This window comes from Cajanus cajan, chromosome 7 (genome assembly GCF_000230855.2).
Source record: "Cajanus cajan strain Asha chromosome 7, NIPB_CcT2T_4, whole genome shotgun sequence".
Taxonomy (NCBI): domain Eukaryota; kingdom Viridiplantae; phylum Streptophyta; class Magnoliopsida; order Fabales; family Fabaceae; genus Cajanus; species Cajanus cajan.
The window spans coordinates 3,824,665-3,845,907 of record NC_138523.1 but is presented as its reverse complement, the minus strand read 5'-3'; the positions used below and the strand labels follow the sequence as shown (position 1 = coordinate 3,845,907).

Here is a 21,243-nt window from a genome sequence, read left to right as displayed (position 1 = left end):
CATTACATCCCTTTAGAACTAGTGTATTGTGATTTGTGGGGTCCTTCCCCTATGCCCTTTTGTTTCACAAATCATTTTTCTAGTTTTCAGTTTTACAATCTTTCTCTTCTCTCTCAACAACTTACATGCAACATTTCAACCAGATCTTTTACTTAATTGTCATGTCTTTACAACATTACTCGTCTATCTAACACCTCAAGCATCCTCAAGATGCCTTTCTAGCCATTATTCTTGGAGTTCATATTATAATTTTCATTATTTAAAACATTGATTGTAACAAGCTTAAAGCTTAGTAGGATTTGGTTTGGTAGTGTTGGAAAGTATGAAAAACATTTAATGTTATATTGGTTGTATCTTAAGTAACTTAAATTATCTCTTAGAATTAATCCTATATTTCCTTATTATCTCTTGGAATTAATTTCCATGTTTTCTTTTATTTCATGATTTATCTACTTGTTTAATTAGGATTTTGATCTAGTATTAATATGATTAAGGGTTAATGTTTTATGTTACAAAAGTTGAAACACATCATATCATATCAAGTCAAAACAATGGCATCATATTTAGTCTCTTTGATCCACTCTTCCTTCCTCCCTATCTAAAACCTCTCCCAGATGTTTCTAGTGAATATTGAGATATCAATATGAACTACTAAAAAGTTTCATATTTTGGATTTATGATGTGAGCATTGTTAGGTGGTGTGTGAACAAGGTAGTGGAGGCATGTTAAGACTTGGGAGGAGGTGAAAGACTTCTTGGAGTTATTATGCAAGTTTGTCCGCAATCAGCATGTACCACAAAGGAGCTGAGAGAAGTCGAAGGGATATAGAGAAAAAGGTTAGAGACTTTCAGAAGCCCAATCAAGAACATTGAGAACCATTTTATTCTTACGAAACATGCTAATGTATCAAGCCATAGGGTTATGATTTGTGTTTTTCCCTTAGTTAAGTATTCATGTTGTCATGTTTAGGTTTCCTATATCTAACAAACTGAAAGCCAGTGCAAGCTTCAACAAGAGAGGAAAAGTTAAGAGTGACTTGGAGAAATCAAAATGGTTTCATGTGCACCCAGAATAAAAACTATATCTTTACCTATATAGATGTCTAGGATTACTTGAGATAGACAAAATACTTGAGTTTTAATAATCAATTTAGCATATGCTTCATCCCTTTTTACATTCTTTCCATATTTGTCTTAAAAATATCAACCCTTTATTGTATATCATTAATCATTAATGCATACATAAACAATTATTCAATTGGAAAGTAGCTAAAGTATAGGATACAATTAATATAAATGTAATCAAACAATTTTTCTTTAATAAAGTCAAATGTTGAAGTTAAAGTGATATCTATACAACCAATTTAATCCATTATAGGATATACAACTAAAGAAATTAAAGTAGTTATTAGTTAGAACTTAGAAGGATATCATGGGCCAGGCCCATCATATCTATAAAGAGGAGATTGCTTGGTAGAGAGGAGACATTCATAACTTTTCATATGTAAATAGAGCTTTAACTTTGTAAACGGAGAAATCCTTTGTGAAAGGAGAAACCCTTTGTGAAGGGGAAACCCTTGGAGGAGATCTTTCTCTCCTATTTTGTGTTTTATTAATCCTATTCAATAAAATCTGCCTTTTATTTCTCTTTATGATTCTTGGTTCCTATCAACCTGTCGAATATTAGGAAGAATACTACTGGATCAAATTGAATTTTGGGGAGAAGAAACTGCCTAATTTGTTACTGCGAAAAAATGGAGACTACCAGTTTTCTGGAAAGAGTAGACCAGCGATCTATTAGAGGTTAAGCAAATGCTGTAGTAGTTGGTGAAGAAGCAAGAAATCAAACCACAACTAGATGGGTTATCAATGGAGGTGTTTGTGAGAGAGGCAGCCAATTTTCATGGGTTGCAACATCTTTCTTGCTAGGCCAACATTTCAGAGTTGAAACATAAATTGAACAAGATTCAAGAGTCAAGAAATCGTTCTTGAAGCTAAAAGGGAGGATAGGGAGGTGGTGCAATCTTCTAAAATCAAGATCAAAGAAATGGTTGAGGGAGCAAAAGTGATCAAGCAATGGCTAAAAAGGTGGATGCATAAACAGGACATCATGTTGGAGGAAAAGGTCACAAATGAACAAAGCATTTAGGAGGAGGTCGAGCCTTATTCAACCAAGAATGTCAAGAAAAGCAATGGAAAACCAATAGTTGGTTGCAATGAGACTCGATTGATTGCAACAGCCAATGGAAGTCTTTTATCAAAAGATGCAAATTGGGTTGGAGATAGGGGTATTGCACGAGTAGATTTTGGGGAAACATATACATAATACATGAAATCTTTGTACTATCAATTGGCTACTTTCAACCTAGAGAACAAGGTTGATTTTCAAGAGGGTGGTATTGTTAGGATATAGAATAAAAGGAATTAGAGTAGTTTTTAGTTAGAAGAATATCATGGGCCAAGCCCATCATGGAGGTTACTTGGTAGTTGGTAGAGGAGAGACATTCATAACTTTACTTTGTAAACTGAGTTTTAGCTCTGTGAAAGGAGAAATCCTTTGTGAAGGAGAAACCCTTGGAGGAGATATTTCTCTCCTATTTTGTATTCTTTTTGTTAGAATAGCTTATTAGGGAAGCTTCTCTATTTCTTATTTTTCTTCTGTATATCTGATGTGAAGTCTTAGGCTCTTAGCCCTTTCAGCCTATGTTGCTTGTTTTGTGTACTCAATCAAATATATCTAGAATGAAGCAATGAAGTGTGCTAAGACACACTAATTTCAGAACCATATTCAAGTCTTTTCATCCTATTTAATAAAATCTTTCTTTTTCTTTTTTCCTTACAATTCTTGGTTCCTAACAACATCCTCCTTTATGAAGTGTCATATTAGCAAAAATTTTGTTACAATTCCAAATTATCTGTTGTTTTACCATACCATGAAAACATTTGTTATCATTTTTCCATCTTTGTCCACCTTCTAAACTAGTGCTTAATAACTACTCTTTAAAGAGATATAGTATTAATCACATATACTGCCAAGAAAAGTCTAATATAGTCCTATTGTCATTTTTTCCTAAAATTTAGGATTTCCTTAATCCTTATATGACATGCTAAAATGATATTTATTTTAAAATGGAGTATTGTAGACTTACCACAAAAATAATTGAAACAAAAGAGTAATCAACTATGTCAACTATTAGAAAATAAATTAAGTATCTATAGATATTATACGTAAACTTGAACCCATTCAAAATATTCAAGATATGTATTAAGTGTGAACTATTTCAAGCTAATGATCACCTGTTTACCACACGACTAACTGTTGGTTGAACAATTATATGAACCCTGTCAAGCAACAAAAGAATGTTGTCAAGAAATCAAATTATATGTAAATTCAAATCTACAAATAATAGAGGTATTGAAGCAAACAAGAAAGGAAGGAATACTAGCTTGAAATAAAATTAGTATTAAGGGATAAGGGTTCAAAGTTGTAACATAGAGAAACCTCTCATCTGATATTCACTATATAACAAATGAAAATCCTTAACTTAAAGGACTGTGCATACCTAATTTTGAATTCATTATAAGCAAGTTGGGCATCTATCCACCAACTTGATGAAGCGTGTTGGCATTTGTATGTATTTTGCAGAAATATGGATTATATTTCTCTGAATAATACTTGACACAATATGGGAAATAAATAGGAAAGGAAAAATAAATATGTACATTAATCTAGCCTAAAAATCAGGGGAATAATTATCCCTATAAATGCTATGGCTAAATCAGTGTTGTGAAATAGCTGTTATGGCGGCACCATAACAGTATGGCAGCGGCGACCGCAATCTGTTATGGTCGTTTGGGCTGTGTATGGCGGGGATCCGCCATTTTGAAGATGGCGGCCATTACGACGGTTTAGGCATGGCGGTCCAAGGCGTGAATGGCAGACATGGTGCCGTTTTGGGCCATTTTTTTTCTTTTCCAGTTTGGGCCATTTTTTTTCTTTTCCGGTTTGTGTTACCTCTGTTTTCTTTATTTCTAAATTGTTTTGCATCTATAGGTTTGCTGTGTATGATCCAACATATGTCTTTGGTGTGACCTGGTTTCTTGCAATGGTCACACCAAGGCGATTCTTCCATTGTGATGGTCGAGAAAGGTTTCCTCTTGCTGCCATTGCTGAACACTCATTAGATGGGACTAGAATGGACTTTCCTAGCATGAGCTTCCTCCTACTCTCTTCCCTTCTTACCTCTAAGAATACTTCTTGGACGGTTTGGTTCCAAGGATCTTTCCACGGACTTCATCAAGGTCCTGGTCTAGTCCCAATAAAAATGTATAGACCCTATCCTTTTCCACTAGGACTTTGTACTTCTTGTCCTCAATACAACACCAATCCACATCTACGTATATGTCCAAGTCCAACTACTACCAATGACGATTGAGTGTGTTGAAATGCTCTGTGACTAAGGATTCTTCCTGTCGAAGATCATGAAGTATACTTTTGATCCTGAAAATGGCATAGGTGTTGTCTATGTTGGAGTAGTCTCCCTCACTACATCCCACATCTCCTTGGCAGTGTCATAATACATGAAATTTTCCCCAATTTCATTGGTCATGGTGTTGAGGAACCATGACATGACTAGGCTAGTTTCCAACTACCATTTTTGGAGGTTTGGGTCCCCTTTTTCAAGACTCTTGGAGTCTCCTGTAATATAGACTTCCTTCCCTTTTCCTTGGAGGAATATCTTGACAAATCACACCCACATGGTATAGTTTTGACCATTTAATTTGTGGCCAGTGATGGGAAGAATTGACCCTTCTATAGAGCTGGTTTGGAATGACCCAATCTCCACCTTGGGTGAACCTTCTGGTTTCCCCTCTTCCATGGCTGTTAGCACTAGGTTAGGGATGGTTGAAATCGAACTCTAATACCATGTAGAAATATGGATTATATTTCTTTGAATAATACTTGATACAATATGGAAAGGAAAAATAAATATGTATATTAATCTAGCCTAAAAATCAAGGGAATAATTATCCCTAAAAATGCTATTGCTAAATAATAACAAAAACTAGGAATAATATAGATTCTAATTACAATTAATTCTGGTAAGTTGTACACAATTACAATCAAATTCAGATTGATTTGTTCTATTTTCAACATATTTTTTATTTCTAGAACATTTAGGTAGTTAAGATCAAGATCAAGTTGTAACTAGGATCACTTTTTGTATAGTGATGCAATAGCATTTCTATACTTCATTAAAAGAAAAAAAGAAAGAAAAAAAAAGGAAGATCAAGATCAAGATCAGATTATTCAAATCATGACTTTATTCTCCTTCATTCTAGTTGATTTAGTAAGTTAGGATCAAGAGCAAATTATTCAAATCTGATTTATCTTATTCTTCTTTATTTTTGTTGAGATGCAAGCAAAGTCCCACATCGTTCAAATAAGAAGATGGACATGAGTTTATATACACACTTGTCTCCATTGGTAGAGAGGCCTTTTGGATGATGTCCAAAAGCAAAACCGTGAGGGCTTGGGCCCAAAGCGGACAATATCTCACCAATGTGGAAACGTGCGTATATGCGTGGTAACCCCCGCTACACAACAAGTGGTATCAGAGCTGATGATCTGATCAGGTGACCGGCTCGATGAGTATGATGGTTGGCAAGTAGATCCAAGTTTGGGATCCCTTGTGTCAAAAGTTTTCCTAATGGTGGGTCCATGTGGAAGAGAGGCTTCCTAGTAACATGGAGGGTTAGGAGGCGTGTCCCGCTCTCATGAGAGAGGTCATGATGGAGCGGCGGTGAAGCACTCTGAGCATGAGTGTGGGGCCACCATCGGATAACACTCATAGTTTCCGCTGCAGGGGATGGGTTAAACATCGTTCCTTTGTTTAAGGGGAGGATTGTTGGGATGCAAGCGAAGTCCCACATCGTTCAAACAAGAAGATGGACATGGGTTTATATACACACACTTGTCTCCATTGATAGAGAGGCCTTTTAGGTGATGTCCAAAAATAAAACTATGAGGACTTGGGCCCAAAGCGGACAATATCTCACTAATATGGAGACGTGTGTATCATAGTAGTCAATAGCGGCCGGAGCGGCCGCTATCGCGGCGCTCCGGAGCGGAGCGGCCTCACCCCGCAATGTGGCTGCTGTCGCGTGGCGGATTTCTGTAGCGGCTGGAGCGGCCGCGTCGGAGGCGTAGCGGAGCGGCCCAAATCGCGGATTCGCGGGCGCGATTTCAGACTTACCCTTCATTAAGGGTAAGTCAGTCTTTTCAATGCCCTAATCATCCCTTCCCTCTCGCGATTTCAGACTCATCCAAAACAAACACCTCGGCTCGTCTCTCCCTCTCTGTTTCTTCTTCTCTGGCGATCGCGTGCAGCTCCGACGAACTCCGGCTCCGACGCACCTCCATCGGCAACGCGCCTCCAGCTCCGACGCACCTCCGACTCCGACGAGCCTCCAGGTCCGACGCAGCTCCGACGTGGCCGCAAGCTCCGACGCGCGTTTGTCTTCTATTCTTCTTCCTCCGACTCGCGTTTGTCTTCTTCTATTCCCCTATTCTCCTTGGTTCTGTCTTTTATGCAACATGCAACATATTTTTTTTTAATTATTTATTAAATTATTTCAACTGATTTTTTTTTTAATTTTTGATTAAATTTAATTGAACAAATTTTATTTTTAAATTCTGATTAAATTTAATTCAACAAATTTTATTTTTAAATTCTGATTAAATTTAATTCAGCAAATTTAATTTTTAATTTCTAATTAAAATTAATTCAGAAAAATTTATTTTTAATTTCTGATTAAATTTAATTCAGTTAATTTTATTTTTAATTTCTGATTAAATTTAATTCAACAAATTTTATTTTTAATTTCTGATTAAATTTAATTCAGCTAATTTTATTTTTAATTTCTGATTAAATTTAATTCAACAAATTTTGTTTTTAATTTCTGATTAAATTTAATTTAGCAAATTTTATTTTTAATTTCTGATTATAATGTTTAATTTTTTACTTACTTAGAGCTTTAACACTTTGTTTTGGAGACATTTTATATTATGTATTGTTTGAGTACTATGAACTTTTAATTATTAAAAATGTTTAATGCATGAATTTAGAGTTATTTTTTTGTTTTTTTAGCTTTTATATATATATTATTAATTATTTAATATATATAAATTAATATTTAAATAGCGGTTATCCCGCTCCGCGTCATCCCGCTATCCCAGTTTTAGGGTCGGCCGCTCCGCGCCGCTATCCGGGATTGACTACTATGGTGTGTATATGTGTAGTAACCCCCCGATGCAACAATTTTCTTCCTATCTTATCATTATATTTATTTTGTAATTAGAGTGGATAGGATCCATCCTAGCCATATTTCCCTATATAAAGTCTCGTGTAATTTTCATCAATGTACAAAACTAAAGATCACTCTCTTCTCGTAAAATTTCATTTGTATGTGTTGTTTCAATCTTTTTTTACCTCATAAGGAATTGTCACCAACCTCTTGTGCCCACACACTTCAACAAAATGGTGTTGCCAAGAGAAAAAAGAAGCATCATTTGAGATCTCATATTGACTAGTGATATGACCATAATAGAGTACATAATTGAGAATAATCCTCCCCTAATAAGTTGATTTTGTAAAGTTGAGTTAGACCTAAACTCACATTCTAAGATGGTATTAGAATCTATCCTAATAATTATTGTAGAGCATATTAGACCACCCGCTATTAGCTCATTATTAGACCTCAAATGTCATATTCTACAATCTTCACACTTGAGATGTCCAATCGAGTTAAGCCAAAACCCAAATTCTAAAAGGCACTTTGTCGAAACAACTTATACCCTACTACTCCAAGAAGGTTACATGAACTTGATCTTCTCATTGCACTTAAAGGAATTAATTATATGTGAGAGAGAGAGAGGAGGCGAGAGATAGAGAAGAGAGTAGATTTTCAATAGGTAAAGAATGTAATTCATTAACACACCGAAAACAGAGTACAAGTCAGATTTATATAGAGCCAATTGAGATTGGTCTATAATAACCTAAATATCTATAATAACTGAAATTATCTATAATAACCGAAAATAACAATAAAGGAGTAAAACTATACTCCAATAGCCCCCCGCAAGCTCAAGTAGGATGAGGAGATTCAACTACTTGAAGCTTGGATCTAAGATCACAAAACCGCGAAGGTGAGAGAGCTTTGGTGAGCACATCAACACATTGATCAATAGCTGGAAGATGAACAACTTGAAGACACTTGGCAGCCACTTTCTCGGTCAGCAAGGGTTGCAAATTTTTGAGGAATTTGGGGGTTGACAAGATAATGGTGAAGGGGGTGACCCTTGATGACGGGTTCAACCTGTTGACACCAAAGAAGATAATTCTTGGTGTCAAGCTTTTCGGAGATGGTGTGAGAGAAGGTGAGAGACGGATGGGAGTTAGGGGGAGGATTCTTGGGCAGGACGGTATTGACTGGGTTGGCATGAATTGGTGGAGGAGGCGGTGGTGGTGGGGAAGAATTCATTGTGGAGGTAGATTCAGCCATAGGAAGATGTTGGTCGAGCGGAAACGGAGGAGAGAAGAAGAGGATCAAGAAGCTCTATGATACCATAAAGGAATTATATGTGAGAGAGAGAGAGGAGGCGATAGATAGAGAAGAGAGTAGATTTTCAATAGGTAAAGAATGTAATTCATTAACACATCGAAAACAGAGTACAAGTCAGATTTATATAGAGCGAATTGAGATTGGTCTATAATAACCTAAATATCTATAATAACTGAAATTATCTATAATAACCAAAAATAACAATAAAGGAGTAAAACTATACTCCAATAGCACTATGCAAAGTTATTCTAAAAATGATAAGTTTAATCAGTATGAGGGTTGAATTGCAACCCTTTAGAAAATCCCCCAACTTGAAACTTTGATCCCTTGACATTCATGAATTATCCACAAATGATTAACAAGTTTAGAAAGTTGGGTTTCTGAACTTCAAAAAAACTTTATATATTGAATAAAATGTAATGCAATTATAGAAGCTTAATACATGGTAGCACAAATAATTGAAGTAATGATAATAAGCTTTCTCATCAACATCCATTATGCAAAATTGTAGATATAATGAAATTTCTTTTCTATTACGTGAAAGTTAAGTAAGGAGAGATAAAACAATTCTCTTCATTATTTCTATTTTTATCAAAAATTTTTCTTTTTTCTTAAAAAATCTCAAATCTTACCTTCTTTGTTTCTATTTTTATCGAGATTTTTTTCTTTTTAAAAAAAAATTCTCAAATTCTCCCTTTTTTGTTTATGCTTTTATTGAGATTTATTAGTCTTCTTTTTTTTAAAAAAAAATCTCAAATCAACCCTTCTTTATTTCTATTTTTATTGAGATTTATTCTTTTTTATTTTTTAAATCTCAAATCCACGTATCAAATAATACATTGAAATGGAAAGGTGTTCATTTGCAGGTGTCTGCGGTGGAAACACGTCAGTTTTGTAGGTATCCACAATGGAGACATGTCAATTTTGTAGGTGTCCGCAATGGAGACATGTCAATTTTGCCGGTGTCCGTGATGGAGACGTGTCTAATTTATGTGGACACAGTATGTCGAAGTGTCTGAGATGCGTCCACAGTGTGTTTGCTCCTAAAGAGTGTCAAACTCAGGGACACGGCAGTCCCATGCCATGTCCGTGCAACATAGCTAGGAATCAAAAAATTATAGGAATGAAAAAAAAAAATACAAAAGTTGACTATAATCCTTCAATTAATGAGATGCCATGATTCTCTTAAAATTTAGGGATTGATTTCCAACCAAAGTTTTCCACCAAAATTTTCGTGAATAGTGAGAACTGGGAAAGACTTTCGTTGTGCTGGGATTGAAGGTTATAGGGGAAATTAACCAACAAGCAAACAAAGGTTTTGATCCAATGAAGTTTTTAAATTGTGCCAAATAATCATGACATGTTTGATTCAAAGAGAAAAACAAGTTAAGGTAGTAGAGAATATTTAGTACCTGAAAAAATAAGGCAACTTGATATACAGAACATTAATGTCATACATTAGTTATCTGAATTAGAAACTTACTTGGCTACCTGACGTAATGGTCTTAAGGCAGGTGCATATAGGTCATTACAAATGCAAATCACCTACATTGACAACCAACATCATCATCACTGCAAATGATTTGTCTAGTGAACAATACTCACAATAAGAACAGAACATCCAAAACTCACAGGCCTTGACAGTGAAGCTGTTTTCGAACCCTTTTTTGATGACTTCCTTTCCGGTTGTCCTTTGCCTAAACTTTGTTTCCCAGCATCAGGCTTCCTTTCGGCAGAAATCTGCATATTTGGTTTGAACAGGGCATTATGATTTCCATAACAAACTTCCATTGATGTTCCCTTCTAACTATTATTAATACTTATCCTAGAAAAAGGAGGCATTATTCCCAACTTCCCTTACCCTATTCGTGGTAGATATACCAGCATAATGTTTGGTTAGAAAAAACTATATATGGTTTTTGATGTTAATTAAAGGTTCTCTAGTCAAATTACAAGTGACAGTGTGACACAGTAGACAAGGAACTTCAGTCCTCTAGACCTGGGAAAATTCATTAAAAATATACAGTTCTATAATAAAATGTATACAAAAGAATATTTCAGATAGACATGTTCGGAGCCCAAAAATCCAACTCTACCCACTCAAAAGTGTACCAAATCTACTTCAAAACACAACAGAACCAGAAAACTACATTTAGCAACAAACAAATGTTATCAAGCCTATGATAACATATTTAGTAAGATAATTTAGGTTCTCCTATTGTACTCGAAATGATGAATGCATGTAAACTGAAACCACAACAAAAATTAAGGTACAAACTTGTTTGATGAAATTGAGACCTTTGACAGCGTAAAAAAAATCTTCAATACAACTCCAACTAAGAAGGTTTGCTTATATAGACAATTCACTTTAGAAGATAGACTGACATTGGAATCTAGAACTAACCATCTTTAAAAGAAACTCCACAGCACCCTTGCCATCACCAAGGGCTCCATCAATTTCATCCAACACCTGAAAAAAAAATGAAAAAAAAAGACAATGGATAACCATTTTCATCCCCATGCAACGATAGTAAGATAGTAAATGAAAATACCTGAAAGGAAGAGAAAATACCAGACAGTTGGGCCTTGAATCAAACAAGACAGAGTTCCTCTGGACCACATTAAGGATTTTGGCTTCGATTGACGATGTAGAACGATCATCACTAGCATTAACCTTCAAAATTTAACACTCTTGTTTGGTATATGTTGAAATTATAAGGACATAAGTAGAGGAGGAAAGAGAGAGTAAGCAAATGAATAATTAGAAATACATAATGATGTGATAAGAAAGACAATTACCGCTACTAACCCCTATTTATGATGATACTAGATATCAAGACCCCTTGGCCTAATTAAATCAAATAATGAACAAATCCTGAAATATAATGATGGAAGCAACACCTAAGAGATCTTTTAAGATACTTTCAAATATGCTAGGATTAATTGTACTTTTTACAGCCCATGTTTTTCAATTTTGCACATTTTGCCACCCTATTATAGAAGAGTTACAACTTCCTATGACTCTCCCCACGAGGTTGTACTATGATAACAAGGCTACGATTCGTATTTCCCAAACATGATCGAACGAAGCATGTAGAAATTGACAACATTTTATAGAGATAAAAAGGTGGATGCAGGCCTGATTTGCATGTCGTTTCTTCCTACTTCAAAGCAAGTAGCAGACATTCTACTAAAAGTATTATTTTTGAGACCTAATTCTTTGTCAGCATACTGAGCATGTTGGACATCTATGCACAGTTGTATGTACTTTTATTTATATTTAAATTTCAAATAAGGATTTCAGAAGATTTTGATAGCTAAGATCAAATTCAGATTTAATCTGATTTTATTTTATTCTAATTTGTTCTAGGAGATTTAGTTACGATCAAGATCAAATTATTCAAAACTGATTTGATTCTCCTTTATTTTCTCTCTATCTTATCTTAATATTTATTTTGTAATAGTCATCTTTGTCTATATAATTCTGTCATGTAATTTTGATCAATGTACAAAAATAAAGATCATTTTCTTCTCCAAAATTACATAAAATAATAAAGAACAATACCTCCACCACACGATATCCACAGTGCCCAGCAGCTACACGTGCAAGTGTTGTTTTTCCTAGACCTGGTGGTCCACAGAGCAGAAGTATCTGAAATCATTATAAAAATTTAGTTATCAATAGGATTCAATTCAACACTCGATATCTAGCAAAAAGGTTGATATCATGAAACATTTATATAAATCAAATGGCAGCATCTTATGCCAAGTACAAACAACACAATGAGCATAGTGCAATTGCCTAGTTAAAAGAATCTCATGGATAAGATTATCAAGAAACAATACATTAATAATATGATGTTTTATTAGAATGCTTTAAATATTAAAAGTCCAAAAAGAGCTAAAAAATTAAAGGATTTTTCGGTACAGTATATTTAAATAACATATTAGATGGGAATCTGGTCCAGTTTGATCTGGAGTGACAGTCCATTAACAAATATTCTAGAGAGAGCTGCAGCATGTGGCAATTCATGCTCAATGCATCAGAATTTTATAACATGATTTGGAGGGAAGATAAGTCTTTTTCTCCAGGAACTATAATCAAAAAACACAAGTGAAAAGTGCTCAGTTGGAAGCTGAAAAAATAGACCTGTTTCCAACACAGCAAAAATCATGGAGTAAAAAATGTTTACATTTCAAGAAAAAAGGTAATTGTTTTCCATACTTTTCTATCAAAAAAAGAGTCATTATGTTCATTGTTACACACCCTACCATTCTGTGTGCTCATGAGATGGACAGATAAGTGCAATTATAGTGAAAATGTTGTCCACATAAATAAGCAAAATACTAATCATAACCCAAATAGATAATACCAAATACTAATACATATTCTAACCCCACCCTGGCCTGATGGCCCCAGCACAAACATGTTAAATTGTTAATTTGCACAACACCTTACAAATCTGACAAAAATTGTCTCCAGTCTTTACAAAATCGACACAAATAATACCATGATTCTACCAACTCAACACTATTGCATATTTGTGTTTAAAAAATCACAAATGCATGTATGGCTATTTAAGTGTAGTCATTTGGATAATAAGCATTTTACCACACAATTATTGAGGAAAATGCAATCAGGCAATTCTCATAAATACCTTCTGTTCTGGTGGACCAATATTCCTTGACTTCGTATTCCACACATCTTGAATACTCTTTGAACTACCACTCTCTTCCATACTTCTAGAATTTATATACCTCTTTCCATTACTCCATTTGGATCCTCCATTCATCCTTGGAAACTTTGAATTCAAAGGTTTCTGATTGTGGACAACAGAAGAATGTCGTTTCAAAGCAGCCAAAACGTCATCTGATGTGCTTCGAATTTCAGATCCAAACACATAAGAATCCCATTGTTTCAACCACAAGAGTACCTATCCAAGACAACAAATCAAATCAGTCAATGGAAACAGAAGTCAAGCCAAGAAAGTCAAAGAATAATGTCTTTAACTATAGCAGTTTAATAGATGATTTTCATAGCTGAAAATGTTATGGACTTATGGCAAGTATATACCTCACGATTTGTCTGTTCATCACTGAGGAGCTCAGTAAACGAATTTGGAGCATATTTGTCGACCCAAAGCTGCTCATGCACCAATTGTGCTTCAGGAACATCTGGAACACTTTGGCCTTCAGAACTAGTTTCCAAGGCCTTCAACATCGCAAGAACAAGAATAAGAAATCAGAAATACCACAATTCATGTTTGATAACCAATTTTATATGCTTCCCAAGTAACAAATAACCAAAATGCAAAAGATACTGAAATTTTCAATCAAATTTCAGGCTCTCCAGAGCTCAGAAAAAGCATTAGGCCAAACCTTAGCAAAAGCCTCTTGCTCCAACCTCTCAAGTATAGCATTAATTGGTTCTGAATTAAGCTCTGCGAGCAAAATACAATTCTAGCAAATAAGCTTGGTGTCAAACAAAGCTCATTATAAAAATTCAAGCAAAAAACTCACGTATTAGAACAATTAAGATTCTAACAAAATTGGAATCTTAAATATCCATTCGAGAGTGGGATTTTCTACTAAAAGAAAAACGAATATTTTCATCTCTGATAAATATTCTCTAATTTGACAATCCATTAAAACAAAACAAATAAATGATAAACTACCATTAACTTAAATGTCCTAATGCTTTGTTTCTAAAAGTAAAAAAGTTGTCCTCCAAACTTACCTAACGAAATTGTAAAAATGCAAATAATCTTGGTGCAGATCCAGTACACTTGTTTTTTTTGAAAAGCATTCATTTTTCTTCACCGTCCCAAACATGAGCTTAATTACCCTCTCTCCTAAGTGATTTTTAAAGTAAAAAATTTACTTAAGTTGTTTTAAAAATATTATCAAGTGAAGTAGTTTCTAAATATTAAAAAAAAAACATCAAATTAGTCTCGAAACTTCGGGGAAAATACATCAACCTAATAACTAAAGACTAAAGCGATGAACATTGATTCCTTAAATAATTATATTACTCTAGATATTAATACTATGGAAAGAATAATAATTCCAGTACGAAATTGGTGGTTTATTAAAAAAAAAAAAAAAAAACAATACCAGCAGAGTATCCATTGCAATCGAGCTTCATGACGCGGTCCTCTCCTTGGAACCGATTCAGCTTCGCGTAAACCCTGTCACCGTTGGGCGCGGTGACCGGCATGCACTCGCCGTCGATCTCCGAGGCGAACCTCGACAGCGTCTGCTCCTTCGCGAACGTCGTTTCCTGCGCCGGCTCCGGCGGAGGAGAGTACCGGAGCCAGTCCTCATCGGCGACGGAGGAATTCTCCTCGAGGGAAACCCTAACCTCCGGTCTCTTCTCCTCCGCGGGCGGAGGAGAGTGGCGGAGCCAGACCTCGTCGGCGGCGGATGAATCTTCCTCGACGGAAACCCTAACCTTGGCTCTCTTCTCCTCTTCGGGGGGATTCGGACGCGATCGCTTGTTGGCGGCGAAGGATTGGGCCTCGGGAGGAAGCGCGAGATCTGGCGGCGGTTGTTGGGAGTGGGTTTCGGCGGAGTGGAGCTCTGGGAAGTAATAGTGGTGGTCTTCTTCTTGTTCGGGGAAGTGAGAATTTGATTCGAGTAATTCGAGCTCTTCGGGAAGGGGAATGTCCATGTCCATGTCCATGTCTATCGTCGGTGTTTGGTGGTAGTGAGAATGTGAGCGGTTTGTGTTGTGTGCAGGTTAAGTTGCGGTAACTCGACTGGTTTTGGCGGGAAGGTGGGAAAAGATACGTGGTTCAGTGCTTGCGTGCCCATTGCTATTGATCGTGTGTCATGGCTGTCAACCGCTGATTAGGTGGAAAAAGATATTAACTGTACTTATTTAATGAAAAATAAATATTAAAATGACTTAAGGTGTATTTCAATTGAGATTTTTAAAAAAAAAAAAATATATATATATATATATATATATATATATTATTAAAAAATTTGTTGTATTTAATTAAGATTTTTTTTAATATATAAAATTTATGTGATATTTAATTAAAATGGTTAAGATATTTTTAAGAATACATAAAAATATGATTGTATTCAATTAAGATAATTAGGATATTTTATAAATGTGTTAAAATTTGGTGGTATTCAACTAAAAAAAATTCACTTTATTAAGCGAAAGGTTCTTAATATTTCTGCTAGTGGATGTGCTTGGTGTAGTGAAGATTTGGAGAATACTTCTCACTTATTATTCAGATGTTATTATGTCTATTTTGTATGGTTATCTATTTTTGTTTGGTTTGGTGTTTCAACAGTTTTACACAACTCTTGTCATGAAAATTTTGCTCATTTTATTGGATTTTCTATATGCAATGGTAGAGATAGGATGAGGTGGTATGTGGTTTGGTTAGCCACAATTTAGTCTCTGTGACTTGCTAGAAATGATGTCATTTTTAAAGACAAGGTGGTGGCAATTACGGATTTAGTGGAATTAATCAAACTACGTAGCTGAAACTAAATTAAGACCAAAGATAAGTCATTTTTTTACCCATTCTCAACGTGGTTTTCTTCCCCTGGTTTTTGTCTTAACTTCTGGAATAATGATTATTTCTGGTTCTGTACACACCATGATGTTAGTTTTGTATCTGATTTTCTAATTATTGAACTTGTTTGATTATTAAATGACATTTTATGGTTCTAGTTTTGTAATGGTGGTAGACATTACAATCTGGTGATTACCTTTTGTATGGACTACGTTAGATTTTATTTAGGTGACTTTGTATTTTGTAATAGGTTGGGATACCCCTTATACTCCCCTTAATTTATTTTGCTTATCAAAAAAAAAATATATATATATATATATATATTTTATTAAAATAAATTCACTAGATATATTTATTTATCCAAATTTTATTACAAATATGACATCAAATTATTTTAAAATTTTAAAAATTTATTAAAATTATTTAAATACAGAATTCAACAAAAAAAAATGTTACATTATGTAAGAATAATAAAAATATATTATTTCATTTCATTTAAATAAAAATAATAATAAAATAAAAAGTGTTGACAAATACTATTAAAATATAAAAACAAAATAAACTTTAATAATATTATTAAAATTAATGAGGTTAAAAAATAATGAAATATAAAAAATAAAAATAAAAAATAAAGATACGAGGAGAAAAAGAGATGGGAGGCAGAGAGAGAGAAAGAGAAAGAGAGTAAAAGTAAGAGAGAGACCGATAGAAATAGAGGAGAGGGAGAGAGAGGGTAAGAGTGGGAATGATCACAATGAGCAGCACCATTTCAAGTTGTTGTGACTCTTGACATTTTGCGAATAAAATTGAGAATAAGATTTGATGGAGAAACTAAAGTATGCATGCCACTTGGTATGTGATTTGGCTTACACCCAAAATTAGGAAAATGAAAGGTAAAAAAAAAATGAGGTATGCCTTCTCTTTAAATAATAATATTTTTCAGTACCGTGTATATTATTTAAAGATTGGCTTTTGTGAACCTCAATGAGAAACTTTAAATTATTTTTTTTAGAAAAAACAATAATAATATTACTTTGAGAATATTATTCTTCATAAATAAATAAGTGTGAGATATCATTTAAAAAATTATGTAGATAATTAATTCTTGAAATTCTCTTATAATATAAATAATTAATTATTAGCACTGGTTCTCGTGAATAAAAGATGAGACTTACCTTATATTACATATGTTGATATCTTTGAGGTATGATGTATTATTGATGTTAGTTTTTTTGAGTTAAACTTTTAAAAAAACTATTGACGTTTATGACATGCAGAGACATTGTGAAATTATTAACAATTATTAGTAACATGATTGGTTATAATGTTAAATATGATGTTATTCATAGTACAAATTTCATATAACATGAGATGTTATAGAGATGTCATGAATTATTGTATTTAATATTGTGGATTTATCATTGTATTAGAAAATACAATTGAGTCTTTAATCCATACAAGACAAAATCTATTAATATTGTGTCATTATACTTTTTTGTAGTGAAATTACTTTGAAATCAATCAATAATAATTATTGAATTAAAGTTTGTTAATCTATATATGATTAGACTTGATATTTGAGAACCTCTTAGCTAATATTTCATTGAGAATACAAAATTAAGAAATGACATGATATAATAGTTGCTTAAAGATTTAAAATTATTGATCATGTGATTATTTATAAGATACTGTGAATTATTAATTATAAACATTTAGGAAAATTATATTTTATTAAAGTTGTTTGAAAGATAGTAAGTAATTAAACCTTTGTGATTAAAGATCTCCATTCAATGAAAAAAAATCAATTGTTAGCCTTGTTAACATTAAAATTGATTAAAAACAATTTTTTTAATCTCTTCTTATAATGTGAGAAAGTGTCAAAACTGCATTAATAAAAGAATAATCATTATAGTCAAGTTGGCTTAAATATGTTTTTAGTCCCTTAAATTTAGGGTAAATTTATTTTTGGTCCTCAAATTTAAAATTGTTGTTTTTAGTCCCTGTAATTTTAAAAAAAAAATCTTATTTTAGTCATTGTATTCAAATTTTGCAAAGAATTTTATCAAACACCATTACATAAAATCTACCTATTGATGTCCCTATTAGTGAAAATATCACATTAAATCCGATTGATATTGCATAACTTTCTTAATTAGTCACTTTCAAATATGTTATTGGTGACCTAAGGGACTAAAACGAGATTTTTTAAAATTATAGAGACTAAAAACTATAGTTTTAAATTTGAGAGACCAAAAACAAATTTGTCTTAAATTTGAGGGACTAAAAACATGTTTAAGCCTAGTTAAGTTTTATGTGATCATGAGAAAGTTTTACCTCTTAATAAAATTTTTAATTATTTTCATATCTCTTATGTGTGGTGTATGATTTGTAATATATACTTGATCACTTATATGATTATCAAGTGGAGTTATTTGCATGAGGATTTTGACAAAATCTCTAGAGCATTTATGAATATCAAACACACACATGGTCTAAAAGTGCAACATAATGATAACAAGGATCATGAGAGCGTATTGTGATTTGTTAACATATATATATATATATATATATATATATATATGCCAAGTGTTTTTGGATTCAATAATTTGCTACACTCATAATATTGTGTGTTAAGTTTTATTAATTTAGATTTAGTTTAATAGTTTGCTACATCATATCTAATGCATTACATCTTATATGAGAGTATATCTAAAAAAATTTTAAACTTTTTGAAATATGTGGAGATTGTTATATTGGTTCAGGGTTTGATGAAAGATTTTAGGTTTAATATTTCTAGAATTTTTCTTTTCAAATGTCTATTACATAAATATTTTATGTGAATTTTTAAGATAATAATTAATATTTTAAATTTTATATGTAAAGTTTTTTATTTACATTTATTTAAACACTGAAATAATTAATAATTAATGTAATTAATGTTTATGATTTTTTACACTTTATTATATAAATATGTTATTATTTTTATTTTAAAAGAATATTATTTTGGATGAGAAATTTTGAATATTTCACTTAAAAACTATTTATATTTTTTTAATGTGAAATTATGTTTAATTACATTTTTTTATTAACATAAAAAAATAATATTTTTATAATTATTATTTTTGATATTTTGAAGAAAAAAAATTGTTACAAAAGTTGTTGATTTTCTTAATGTGTTATTTTTTTTCTTCATTAATGTGCATTAATTTTTAACATATAATAATAAATATTTTTAGTAATTAACTTTTCAAAACCAAAATAATAAAAATGGAAAATATTAAAAGATATAAATATTAATAATTCGTTACTTTTGATCAAGAAAAATCATCTCCATATTGGATAACATATTCTTATTATTTAACTTAAATACATTCCATAGATGAATGACACCTATATATATTTAATTTCTAGCTGATTTTTAAGGACAATGCCTTCTATAAATGTCTGTTTGTTTCCATTCTAAAAGCAAGAAAGCAAATAATATTGGTTGAGAACATATGAATTTGGATACATTTCTTATATTAACATGATAAATAATAATTTATATAATTACTATTTTAATATTCTAGAAAGAAAAAATTGTTTTAGAAATTGTTCACTTTATTGCTTTTATTTTTATTTTTATTGCTAATATACATTAATTTTTAACATATAATAACAAATTTTTTAATAACTTTTTTTATTTAAATTTTATAAATCTTTTGGGTGAGAAATGTTTAATATTTTACTTTAAAAATATTTACATAAAAATAGTAATATTTTTATGTGAAATTATGTTAAATTAGATTTTCTATATTAATGTAATAAATAAATAAATATAATTACTATTTTTATATTTTGGAGAGAAATAATTGTTGCATGTTCATTGTGCTAATATTTTTTTTTCTTTCACCAATATACATTAGTTTTACCGTATAATAGTAAATATTTGTTATTTTTGTGTGAATTTTATAATTACTTTTACTTTAAAACTATAATAATTTAAAATTAATGTAATTAATGTTTTATGGTATTGTTACTAATTATTCTTATATTAATGTGTTATTATATTATATAATTATATAAATAATAAACTTTTATTTTTATTTTATAAAATTTATATATAAAAATATGCCGGAGGAAAATTTATGTGTGATTATGTTTAGTTACACTTTTTATATGTGAAATTATGTTTAGCTACATTTTGTTTGTATATAAAGACATAAAGAAACACTATCAATAAATCATACTTATTAAATACTCTTTATAAATCATATTTATTATTTTTTTTGTAAAAGTTTATTGATTTATACTAATTGTATAATGTATAAGTGAGACGAACATAACATATTTATAACTTTTATAACCATTGTTATAGGGTTGAGGTCTTAAAAGACTTGTCTGTAAAATAATATTTGTTTGAATTTTGAGAGGTTTGGTTGAAAAAACTAATTGGTTATTGAGCTTGGAGAGGCTTACTATTGAAAGAATATTTGGATAATTGTGACACCCTCTACCCCAACATACATATACAGTAATTATAAAAAATATAAAAAAATTTCATCATTAAAAATTAAATTTCCAACTACGTAAGGGTAAAAAGTTCACATTCATAAACTTAATCCAAATAACATGCCGGTAAAATTACAAAGAAATAAAACTGAATTTTCCAAAATAATTTAATAAGAACATCTTAAACTAATCTTATCTATGTCCCGATGTCACATGTCCTATCAGAGCAAAACCCAACATAGAAGCCTAAGCTTCATCACCAACATCCTCAGTCTCACACTGATGATCACCTGTATAATAGTCACAACAAAACAACACGAGAAAAGGGAGTGAGAAACATCTCACTCTGACTCACAGTGTAGAAATGTACGCCGAATAGCCAAACACAAACAAAACAGGTATAACATAGATAAATTAATAATAACATCACACTCATCCAAGACATAAACCATCACTTTATCACATAACATTAAAAATGCATATGCATGGACACGGACTACATATTATCATGCATGTGGCGCCAGTAAAACATCACATGGCATATTGCCGCTAGCAATACACGAAGAGTAGTCTAGGAGTACATGCCGGGTCAC

General features: G+C 32.1%; 1 protein-coding gene across 1 annotated transcript in view; it reads right to left on the bottom strand.

Annotated features, from left to right (window-relative positions):
• Positions 1-15,476, bottom strand: part of CTF18 (P-loop containing nucleoside triphosphate hydrolases superfamily protein) — a 30,517-nt gene extending 15,041 nt beyond the window's left edge. The window contains exons 1-10 of the mRNA XM_020376307.3: positions 14,739-15,476; positions 14,004-14,065; positions 13,699-13,836; positions 13,283-13,558; positions 12,190-12,276; positions 11,197-11,298; positions 11,029-11,094; positions 10,257-10,364; positions 10,108-10,169; positions 3,297-3,341 (exon numbers count right to left, since the gene is read on the bottom strand). Coding sequence (XP_020231896.1) covers positions 3,297-3,341; positions 10,108-10,169; positions 10,257-10,364; positions 11,029-11,094; positions 11,197-11,298; positions 12,190-12,276; positions 13,283-13,558; positions 13,699-13,836; positions 14,004-14,065; positions 14,739-15,306 — 1,514 coding nt within the window. The 5' untranslated portion in view covers positions 15,307-15,476. The remainder of the gene's footprint in view (positions 1-3,296; positions 3,342-10,107; positions 10,170-10,256; positions 10,365-11,028; positions 11,095-11,196; positions 11,299-12,189; positions 12,277-13,282; positions 13,559-13,698; positions 13,837-14,003; positions 14,066-14,738) is intronic.
• Between the last annotated feature and the right edge of the window lie 5,767 nt (positions 15,477-21,243).